At 41.8% G+C, this 12148-nt stretch overlaps 1 protein-coding gene across 1 annotated transcript in view; it reads right to left on the bottom strand.

Moving 5' to 3' along the window:
• LOC121286105 (lymphoid-restricted membrane protein) overlaps positions 1-12148 on the bottom strand; it is a 158583-nt gene that overhangs the window by 39767 nt on the left and 106668 nt on the right. The window contains exons 23-27 of the mRNA XM_041203097.1: positions 10031-10077; positions 9832-9935; positions 9594-9725; positions 8916-9013; positions 5956-6043 (exon numbers count right to left, since the gene is read on the bottom strand). Coding sequence (XP_041059031.1) covers positions 5956-6043; positions 8916-9013; positions 9594-9725; positions 9832-9935; positions 10031-10077 — 469 coding nt within the window. The remainder of the gene's footprint in view (positions 1-5955; positions 6044-8915; positions 9014-9593; positions 9726-9831; positions 9936-10030; positions 10078-12148) is intronic.

Here is a 12148-nt window from a genome sequence, read left to right on the forward strand (position 1 = left end):
CCATCACCAAATCCTCCACTATCAACATCCTGTGGGTTATCATTGACCAGAAACTGTACTGGATTAGCCACATAAATACTGTGGCTACAAGAGCAGGTCAGAGGCTAGGAATTGTGCAAGAAGTAACTCACCTCCTGACTCCACAAAGCCTGTCCATCATCTACAAGGCACAAGTCAGGATTGTGATGGAATACTCCCCACTTGCCTGGATGAGTGCAGCTCCAACAACACTGAAGAAGCTGGACACCGTCCAGGACAAAGCAATCTGCTTGATTGGCACCTCACCCACAAACATTCACTCCTTCCACCACTGATGCACAGTAGCAGCAGTGTGTACCATCTACAAGGTGCACTGCAGGAATTCACCAAGGATCCTTAGACAGCACCTTCCAAACCCACGACCACTACCATCTAGAAGGACAAGGGCAACAGATAGACTGGAACACCACCATCCGGAAGTTCCCCTTCAAGTCACTCACCATCCTGACTTGGAGATATATCGCTGTTCCTTCACTGTTGCTGGGTCAAAATCCTGGAACTTCCTTTCTAACAGCACTGTGGGTGTACCTACACCACATGGTCTGCAGCCATGCAAGAAAGCAGCTCACCACCACCTTCTCAGGTGCAACCAGGAATGGGCAATAAATGTGGCCCAGCCAGCAAAGCCCACATCCCATGAATGAATAAAAAAAAACACATACCCCACCCTGGATCAAAAATGCGTCCCTCTCCAAACGGAATACTTGCTGCAATCTTTGCAGTTAGACATTCAAAACAGGCAAGGTTAGTGACGAGATAGGTTGTCCTAATGATTATATGCTCATTTAACAACCCTTCCTTCGCACCCCCCCACTCCACCCAACATAATCGGAGAGTTGAGGGCTATGAGGATCTGGCACAAAAGAGGAATTGAAGCCTCAGGCAGATCAGCCATAATCTTATTGAATGGTGGGGCAGGCTTGAGTGGTCGAATGGCATACTCCTGCTCCTAATTCCTTGGCCAGGATATTGAGTTCAGCGAGCAGGGGGCGGGGCTTGCTTACTGATGCGTAAAATGATGTGGGATGACGTTGGGCGGAACTTCAATTTTTAGGTTGGCGGGGGCGCAGCTGAATCAGCTGTGTGCCCGCTGACCTGTCAATGGCCTATTGAGGCCATTTAAAAAGTAATTGCAATAATTAATGGACGGTTGGCGGGCAGGCTGGGAGCCCTGGCGGGCTTCAGAAAAAGCATGAAACCTCATCCATGGGTAGGATAAGGTTTCATGAGGGTTTTAAAAAATTTACTAAAGGTTTGATTAAAAGTGATGGACATGTCCCAACTCATGTGACAGTGTCACATAAGAGGACATGTCAGGGAAATTTTATTTTTGCCTCTTCACCATCTTTAAATTTGGCACCTATGTGGGCGGGCCAATTAAGACCTGCCCAGCGTGACGTGCGTCCGGAAATGCTGTGTGCTTCCTGTGCGGACTGCGGGGGTGGGGATTCCCTGAGCCGGGTATGCGCTCTTCCGTACGCGCAGATCTCCCAGAAGCAAAGTGCTGCCTCAGGGAGATCGGCTCAAATGTGAAAAACAGATTAAAGAATAGAAAAATTTTACTGACATGTCCCCTCATGTGATGCTGTCACATGAACTGGAACACGTCCATAACTTTTATTTGAAGAGTATGTTAAGATTTTAAAACTCTCATGAAACCTGATCCCACCCGTGGATGAGATTTCATGTTTTTTTTGAAGGCCGCTGGGCTTTTTGCCTGCCAACCTTAAGGTTGGATGGGCAGATCCGTTAAGCGCTTTAAATACCTCACTAATGGCCTTAAGTGCCCACCGACCTGAAAACCTAAATGATGTGAGGTGATGTCGGGATGCATGCCTGACGTCACCCCGCGTCATTTTAAGCGTCGGCAAGTGGTCCCCACCCCACTCGCTGACCGGAAAATGTTGCCCCAGGAGACTGAGGCACAGGGCACTGAATTGATCTTGGAGACTTTTTCTCTCTGAAAACTTACTCAGCTGATGCTCTTGAGGAGTGGAGCCTCGCTGAGGAAATTCAGCACCCAGAAGTGCTGGGTGCAAAATTTAAAGGGGCAGCACACAACTGAGATGCAGAAGGGCCAAAGGTCTGAGCTCCTAAGGGGAGGACACTCAGGCAACTGCCTGCAAGGAAAGAAAGAGGTCATGGCTGCATGGGAATTATCCATCGTCTTCTTTCATTCTCGAGCGCTGGAGGGAATGCTCTGGCTGAAGTGTGACATTTCAGATCTCAGTTGTACCCTTTGATACCTGCGAATGACCTTGTGTGTCGGTGGAGGAATCTTCTCCCTGGACTTTGGAATCTCTTTGTACTGGAGCCACAGAAATTCAGATACTGGAGATTTAAATTGCAGGGTTTTCTTCAACAATCTGAGGGGCGATTTCCAACTCGAATACAGAGCTGGCTGCACTTTAAATATGGCACCAGCTTCTGCATGGCCACCTTGTGCGTGTGTTGAAATATTTCCCAATTTCATCCCTGAAAGATGTGGCCCTAATTTTTAGACACCACACAATAATCCCAGGCTCCATAACTATTGGAAATAGGGTGGATAGAGAGAAACTCTGTTCCTCTCAATATCTTAAATTTTGATCAAATCACTACTTAGTCTTCTAAATTCCAGAGGATACAATCCTAGTTTGTGTAATCTCTTCCTGTAATTTAACCCTTGGAGTCCACCTATCACTCTGGTAAATCTACACTGCACTGCCTCCTAAGGTCAATATATCTTTCCTAAGGTGTGATCCCAGAACTGCTCACGTAACTCCCAAGTGTGGTCTAACCAGGGCTTTGTCTATCTGAAGCATGACTTCTACCTCCTTGTACTCTAGTCTACTAGATAGAAAGGCCAGCATTCCATTAACCTTTTTGATTATTTCCTGTACCAGTTGATGATTTGCATACCCGGAGCCAGATTGGTCAGACATGACATCTCCTTTATAATTCCATGCTAGCACTCTCAGATTGGCTGAAAAATTTCCAAGGTGTTCAGTCACCCTGTCCTTAATTACAGGCTCTAATAATTTCCTGACAACAGATGTTAGGCTAGCTAGTCTGTAATTCTGCTTTTCCTTTAAACTGCACAATTTTCCAAACTAAAGGTATGGTTCCTGAACAGAGAACTTTGGAAGATTCTAGTCAGGGCAACTACCATGTCCTCACTCATTTCCTTTAAAACCCTGGGATGGAATCAGTCCCCAGGATTTTTCACTCTTTAGTGACATTACTTTCTTCACTAATGTTATTTTGCTTACCTTAATTTTGGTGAGCACTTGTCCCAATATTATTTTCTTTGAATATCCAACATGTTGAGCTTTTCCTCTACTGCAAATACTGATGCAAAGTACTTATTCAGCATGTCCACAATTTCTTTATTTTCATTGGGACTATCATCATTATCAGTTTTCTTTGCTCCTGACCACCTGAAGGGTTCTCAAAATTCCCACATTTTACATATCATCAACAAGGATATGACTTTTGGACTTTTAAACTGCTGAGTTAAGTATAAAACCCTGCAGATGGGAGGCTGGGCCCATGAAGGCCTGGTGCTGCACATGCCCAGGCTTATTGAGTACAGTGTGGATTGTTTTGCCTGAAACCAGACAACAAGAGGAGACAGAATACTCATTCTTCCCTTTAATACAATCAACCCAGAGAAAGAATTCACTTCACACGAAACTGAAGCTCATCAAAATCTTGCATAAATAATCAAAGGCACAATCAATTCAATGAACCCATCAATACTCCACACATACAATGGCTTTCAGTTCAAAACTAGTTACTAGGCAGGAAGACAATGATAAACATCATGCGAGCCCATTAAAAACAAAGAGACAACAATCACCGTGGAAAGCCCACCAAAGTCAAATAAAGAACTAACTTTGATTTGGATTCTGATAAGAAATTCGAAAGACAGTATAACTGGCCCAGTCAGTTACGAGAGGGGGAAGAGAGAGAAACCAGCTAGCAGGCAGTGAGCAGTTGGGAGCGGTTGAAACAGAGTTTAAGCAAAAAGATCTGGAGGCTTTGCAAGCCCACAGGTGACAACACAGCGAGGGGCACGGGGTGGCAGGCTCAACCGAAGACAACAAGGTCACAACCGCAGCCCTCCACGAAGATCGACCACCAACAACCGCACCCTCCAATCAACTGAAGAACCTTCGCAGATTCCACAGACCAGGACCACGTGGCGACGGCAGGCCCCAGAGGACACAAAAAGCGTACCCCAAAACTGCAACTGGCTTACCTGGCTGGATTTCAAACTGTCAAGGAACCCTGGTTGGTGAGCATGATCCCTGACCTCTCCTATTTCAATTTAGTTAGGTTTTGGGGGGGTGGGACAAGGGTAAGGGGATTAGTAGCGTGATTTTTTCCTTGTTATGCCGTATGTTCCCCATTCTTAACTAAGTGTACTTTGTAAGTCTGTATAATCTTAGTGTAATCCTAATGTTATAAATTCATTTGTGATTTCAATAAACTCAATTTTTCTTGTACCAAAACCAGTTGTCTGCTGCACTTTGTCACAACCCCTAAATAAGTCCAAGGTCTAGAACCCAGGGAGTGGGAGCGATTCGAACCACTCAGAAGTCAGAGGTGAAACTGACTCACACCACCACCCCCTTCACGACCTTCTTTTCCCTAACATAATTGTACAAATGGTGTGTGTAGATTTTGATATCCAATTCTTTTCTTACTCACTTTTTGTGGCTGTTACTAGTTTGTGTTACCCATTGCTAATCCCTGAATCTCTCCTGTCCACCAGAATCCATGCTAATTTTTGCATTTAAATCTGCTTTCTTTTAGTTTAATATTGTCTCTTATGTCTTTTTTTTTGGTAAGAAGAATTTTTGCCTCTGTAAGGGGTATAAATTGGTTCTGTAAAACAGAATACCTCCCACTGATCTTCTGTCATTTGACCCATTAACAGATTTGCCCAGTTTATTGTAGACAGTCTGACTGCATTGAAGTCAGCCTTACCTAAATCTAAACTCTGAGTAGCTCTTTTACATTTTTACCTTTCAACTACGAGGTTGTACTCTATTATGATCGCTATTAGATAAATGCTCATGGACCGTTAGGATTGTTAACTACATCTGACTGCTTACTAAATCTAATACAGTCTGCCCCCTGATTGGTTCTATGATACACTGTTGTAGAAAACTATCCCAGGCACGCTAAAGCAAATTCACTACCTTTTTGACGTAAGCTGGTCTGCTTATCTGAATCTATATGAAAGTTAAATTCACCCATTAAACACACACTTCCTTTGCTACATGCTTGTCCAATCTCTTCATTGATACAATTACCGCTTCACAGCTGTTGGTCTGTTCACAACTTCCTCTGCAGCCTTAAATTATTTTCTGTTTCTTAATTGTTTCCATAAAGGTGTCAGTGCCTGCATACCTCTCATTATACCCTCTCTTACCATTGACTTGATTTCATCTTTAATTGTTAAGGCTGCTCCCCCCAGCACTCACCATTTTCCCTATCCTTTCTATAGACTTTATAACCTGGCATATTTAGTTCCCATTCCTGATCATCTTGTAGCCATATCTCAGAAATGATTATCATGTCAAACCATCTGGATTGAATCTGGGGGCCACAACTCATTCAATTGGTTCCTTACACTCTGTGCCTATGCATAAAGAATGCTTGGTTTTGGTCCACAAACCCAAACCTGCCTTTCGGCTTTAATGTTTTAATCACTATTTTTAAACCTCTCTCTTTAACCAAGTTTTTGGCCATCTGTCTTAATGTCACCTTATATGGCTCGGTACCAAATGTTATTGGATAATACTCTTGTGCAGCATCTTGAAATTTTTACTATATTGAAAACAAATGCAAGCTCTGGCTGTTGCTGAAGCACAAACAGAAATGTTATAAACAGATCATGTTAGGACATCAGTTTTTAATTCTTACCATCAAGACTATTGACTGGACTACCATAGATAACTCGTAATTCACTTGAGCTCAATTCATCTACAGCCACAGAACCTCGAGTAGCTTCCTAAGTATAAGAGGGAAAAGAAGTCACAAGAAATTCAGCCTATTGCCCAGGCTACTGTATTAACATCTGAAAACAGAAACAATTACAAGATTTCACACTAATGTTTCTCAAACTGCTGAAGAACTGATTTTTAATAAAGTATGTCTTACTGGTAATAAAGTTTGAAAAGCTCTTAACACAAGGCTGCAGGGAGGTCTTATACTGACCACTACCTCTGAGCAGATAGATCTTGTGTGATGTACAGTGTGTTTCCTTCTCTGACTGGCTGCTAGTTCTAAGATCATGATCTTTTCTGTAAATTAATGCTACTCCTAACATGATTGGATAGAAAACATCAGGAGGTACGGCAACCAGAGGGCACAGACTTAAGGTATATCTGGACTGTACTGCCTGAAAAGGGTGGCAGAAGCAGATTCAGTAATAACTTTCAAGAAGGAATTGGATACATATTTGAAAAGGAGAAATATGTAGGGTTATGAGGAAAGAGCAGGGCGAGGGACTACTTGGATAGGATTCTGTAATTAGGCAGCACTTGCTGAACAATCCTGAATGTGTTAATAACTACACTAACCAATTTAACATAATCAGTTGAACTTGTAATGTAGCTCATTTATGCTTGCTACAAGTGATATACATTCATACACAAGGACACATCCTCTGCAAAAAAAAAAAAAGGAATATGTTCAAGTCATGCCCCTTTTTTTGAATCATCCAGTGGTTTGGGGAACCTATACTTTCCTGCTGCTCTTTCCATGGCAACACCTTGGCCAGAGTTGATTTCAGCACCAATTTTCTACTGTAATATAAATTGTTGTGATCACTTAAAATTTGGCATTTTTGCATTTGGCCTGATGAGTACAAGATGAAAGCTTCAGCAACATCTCTCTTTTCAGCAATTGGATAGCTCTTTCAGAGCTAGCACAGGCATGGCCAAACAGCTTCCTCTGTGCAGTATGATCCAATGAAGGAGAGGGGGAGGAAGCATTTAAGGCTGCTCTGCGTTGTATGGTTGAGTTGAAAAGCTGTCCCTAGTGTTACTTTGTACTATATAATGGGTTGGTTTTGTATTTTAAGTAAAATATTTAACTTCAAAATAATGGCTCTTAGGAGAAGGATGTGTGTTGTATGGACAGAAATGCCTTGTGGGATGGAGACCAGGAGGGGAGAAACTAAAGTGGTAGCATTGTTCAAACTGTTTCAAAGAACAACTATTAGCAGAAATATAATTAGGTGCACGTTGAAATTGTTTCATTTTGCATTTCGGGTGAATACAACAGAGATGTGTAATTATACAGTGTATTTAACATAGGTAAAGAGCCCAAGGGACCTCAGAACAATAAGTCAGTCAGAAAAACCAATGTTGAACCAAAAGGAAGATATTAGACTGGGTGACACAAGAGATCAAAGGGATTTTAAGGAGGTTCTTTAAAAAGGAGAAGGAAGTAGAGAGGCAGAGGGTTTTACTGAGGAAACTCCAGACAATGGGCTTAGTCAGCTGAAGGGACAGCTACCAATGTTGAGATGAAACAGGAGGTGCTGAATGAGAAGCAGGAACCAGATGAATGGATAGTTTCAAAGGAAGGTGGGTTGGGGCATGGAAGAGAATTGTAGAGCAGAGCAGGTTACAGATAGGAGAAGGCAAGGCCATGAAAGCATTTAGATTCAAGTTTAAGAATTTTAAATCTGAGGTATTGGTGGACTGGGAGCCTAAATAGACCAGTGAGCACAAGGGCGATGGGTACTCACTCAGTGCGAGTTAGGATATGGGCTGCAGAACATTGGATAAGCACAAGTTTAAGAAGCATGGAGGATGGGAAGCAGGTCAGGAGAGAATTGGAATAGGTGAACCTGGAGATAACAAAGGAATAGTTGAGAGCTTCCGCAGCAGATGAGTAGTCCATGTTTGTGATGGAGAGGTAATGGAGTCATAAGCTTGGATCAGAGTTGAATAGGAGGTTGCAAACAGTCTGGTTCAACCCAAGAGTGGCCAAGGGAAGGGAATGGAATAGGTGGCATTGGTTTTTCCAATGTTCTTTATCGAACATTACTTCACCAGCTTCAGGAAAAGAATAAGGAATAGGATGATTCGAGGAAATTGCAGCTCATCTAAGAGTGGTTAGCACATAAGTTTCAAGGGAAGGTGGGGGAGGGCAGAGGTAGTGATGGATACAGGATGGCAGTGAAATTAGGTGGTACCAATATATGTGTGGACCCTCACCCCTTGTTGAAGGATGATGTCTCCGAAGTACAACATGTAGAAGAGGAGGAATGTGCCAAGGATAGATCCTTGTGTGATGCCAGAGATAATGGGGTGATGGTGAGAAGACATTGTTGGGAGGTAAGAGTGGAACCAAATGAGGGAAATCTCAGAAAGATGAAGGAAAGTAGTCGGAAGAGAACGATAAGGTCAACCATGTCAAAGGTTGCAGAAAGGTTGAGACAGATGAGTAATAATGTACCATGGTCATTGTCACAGAACGTCATTGGTATCTTTGATTAGATCTATTTCCGTGCTGTGGGGCAGCAACAGATTTGAAATATTCAAACAGAGGGAAAGTTGGACATGGATTTGAGAGGTGGGATGCTCAAGGATTTTGGAGTTGAAATGGAATTAGGTGATAGGGTGGCTGTTTGAAAGAAGAGAAGGATGAAACGTATGATAACAACGGTTTTTTAAAAAAAGGACAGAATCCAATGAGGGAGAGTCACTGGCGATATTACAAAACCTCAAATTGATAGATTTGCTAATTAAGTAACATTTCATGCAGTATTTGTTTAGGTTTATTTTAAAATATTGGGTTTCCAAAGCATCAACATATTTTGAAATTAGGGGGTACAAACAGTGATCTTTAATTAAAGCATACTTTCATACCAAGTTTATTTTTGCTTTAGTTCTTGACCCTGGTTGATCCCCTTTGGAGTTACAAAGTTTGGAGATGTGCTGACTGGTATCCATTGGAACTGGGCCATCTGTGGAAATTAAATTTCAGTCAATTCTTCACAAACATTATCTTCAGCATAAGAGAACATTACAATTTTTTTTGTAGAAAGAAGCCCTGCAAGTATCTTACAACTCAGTTTCTCACAAATTCAAGCTTTTGGAATTCATGCTTGATTTAGTTCAAATCAGCACATTGACAATAGAACTTATAAAATTATGACTCTCTGTTAAAACTACAAACGTACATAAAATTTACTGGGCATTTAGCCCAGTGTGTCCATGTTGGCAATTATGATCAACACAAATCTCCTCGCTACTTACTTCATATAACCATAGACATATCAAAAATTAAGCTGGCTAGTACACAAGTGTAAAGTTCAGAAACACAAAAAATTGCCATCATCCCCATTTTGCTATCAAGCCACTAAAGATTCCTTTTCAAATAAACAAAACCCTACTCAGTTACCTCAATAGCAGAAAATGATTTGCAGGAAAAAATGGCTTAAAATCTGTAGATTCAAAACACACTTTAAAGAAAAACTACAAACAAATGACATTAATAGTACTTACACAAATCATTATACAAACTGATGCAAATCAAGAACTTACCTGAGATGCCATCTTTAACTATGCCACAAATATTGGCATTATTTTCACTAACTACATCAAATGTATTTTTTGTTTCCTGTAGCTGCAAGCCATCATCAGGTTGCTTTGCGGAAGTATGAGGGGAACTGGACCCTGTCCCAAGCATAGAATAAATAAATCTCATGTGAAAGGCAAGGGCCTACCACATCTTTAAAAACAAACAAACATTCACAATCCTAGATGCTTGGAAGTTGCTTACCAGACATGGAGGAGCTTTCCGGCGTGATAATACAAGGTATATTAAGCTGGGTGTGTTCAAGGACTTCACTGGAAAATGGTTCAGTTACAAGATTATTTCTGGTGCTAAAGCAATGTTGAAATATAACATTTCATTATATATTTATAATATATACACACGCACGCACACACATACGAAATAATGGGAAACCAAGTCTTACCTGGCTTGAGGCAGATCACAATTCTCCACTTCCTTATCAGCTGCTGCCTAGAAAGAATTATCAAATTTTTAACTATATTCTAATAATCTAACACGTTCGTCTTATTTACTCCATTCCTTGCCCTTTATCTGAATGTGGTGAAATAATTTTCTCTCGAGACCAGTAACTGTCTGGTACAGACAAAAACGTAGAGAACTGACTCCTGTTTTCATCACAGTCAACTTTGCCATTATCAAGGCCTGATTCTACCCTCATCTGAAATTCACACTACTAGAAGCAACAGAAGGTTAGGGGGTGGGGGTTAGAACACAAGAACATAAGAAACAGAACAGGATGGCACCTCAAGATTGCTCTACCATTCAGTACAATCATGGCTGATCTTCTCTCTAAACTCAACCTTCCCACCCATTTCTTCAATATCCCTTGATTCCCTGAGAGATCAAAAATCTGTCCATCTCAGCCTTAAAATGTATTCAACGAGGGAACATCCACAACCTCTAGGGTAGAGAATTCCAAAGATTTACCGCCCTTTGAGTGAAGAAATCTCTCAACTCAGTCCTAAATGATTGACCACTAATCCTGAAACTGCCTGTGTTCTACATTCCCCAAGCAGAGAAAATAACCTCTCTGTCCACTCTGATTAACCCTCAAGAATCTTGTATGTTTCAATGAGACCCCCTCCCATTCTTCTAAGTTCAAGTATAGACCCAAGTTGCTCAGTTCCTCATCATAAGACAACCCTCTCAAATCAGGAACCAATCTTGTAAATCTTCATTGTTCCAATTCTAGGCAAGTATATCCTTCCTTTGATGTGGAAACCAAAACTGCATATAGTACTCCAGGTGTGGTCTCCCCAAAGCCCGGTACAATTGTAGCAAGGCTTATTGTTGTACTCCAAACCCCTCGCAGTAAAGCCCAACATGCCATTTTGCTTAATTGCTTGCTGTACCTGTATATTTACTGTGCTCTTTGTACAAGTGCATCCAGGCCTGAATTTTACCTTTGGCAGGCGCATGTGATTGGCGCGCCTGGGATCGGTCAGGAAACATCCTACGACCGCAATTTTGCGGGGGCAGGAAGAGGACGGCTGATGACATTTCTGCGGGTGTGGGTGAGCGCTGCGAGAAAGTTTCCTGATGGCAGACAGCTGCCTCAGGGAGCTGCAGACCTGAGAATGCTAAAATAAAAGGTTTAAAAAACTGCAAAAATATCCATGCATCACAATCAATCAATCGCCTGAAAATATAGCTGATAAAAATGCTGTCCACAGATATTTATTTTTATTTTATTTCATAACAGAAGTTTCACCCTGTACTTGGACGAGATGTAATGAAAAATGCAAATTTGTCCATCCGCCAACTGTGAGGTTGGACTGGCCACGAAAAATTGGAGACAATTGTGCTATTAATGGGCTTAATTGCCCTCTTAATTTTCGGCGGGCATGCTTCTGACCTTTGTGAGCGTCTGCCAAGTGGAACACAGTGTGCGATGACATCAGGATGCTCGGCCAATGTCTTCCCAGGAAATTTTATGTCCGAGCGGGTCAGGCGTGCATCCACCCGTGGGACTTAAAATTCAGCACCCGAGTCTGAGCATCAACATTTATGTTTTACACCTTTTAACAAATATTCTGCTTCCCTATTCTTACTACCAATAACCTCATACTTGCCCATGATATTCTCCATCTGCCACCATCTCCATCTGTAAGTGCCTCCCTACTGCTGAATTGCACAGTCTTAATTCATTAAAATCTCTGCATAAACTTTTGGGGAACCCAAGAATCGACTTTTGCCAGCCCATGCTCAAGTTCAGCAGGAGTCTGCATCCCAAAGCAGGCAAAAAGAGACTCTACTTATGTGAAAAAATTTTCAGTTTGCTATGAATAATAAAAACACTGTCTTCGCCACTTAGTCCTACATTGGTATTCACACAATTTGACTGCTACTTGGAGTAAAGCTGCAATGATTTGGCTTCCTATACTTAAATCTGATCAAGGCTCCTGGATTTACCAGTCCAAAAGTTAAAAGGACATAGGTCATGGCTGTCAGACTGAAACAACCTGACCACTGAGCACAACCCAACATCCAATATATTTCTTACAGGGGGCCGCTATTCATT

Source organism: Carcharodon carcharias, chromosome 13 (genome assembly GCF_017639515.1).
Source record: "Carcharodon carcharias isolate sCarCar2 chromosome 13, sCarCar2.pri, whole genome shotgun sequence".
Taxonomy (NCBI): domain Eukaryota; kingdom Metazoa; phylum Chordata; class Chondrichthyes; order Lamniformes; family Lamnidae; genus Carcharodon; species Carcharodon carcharias.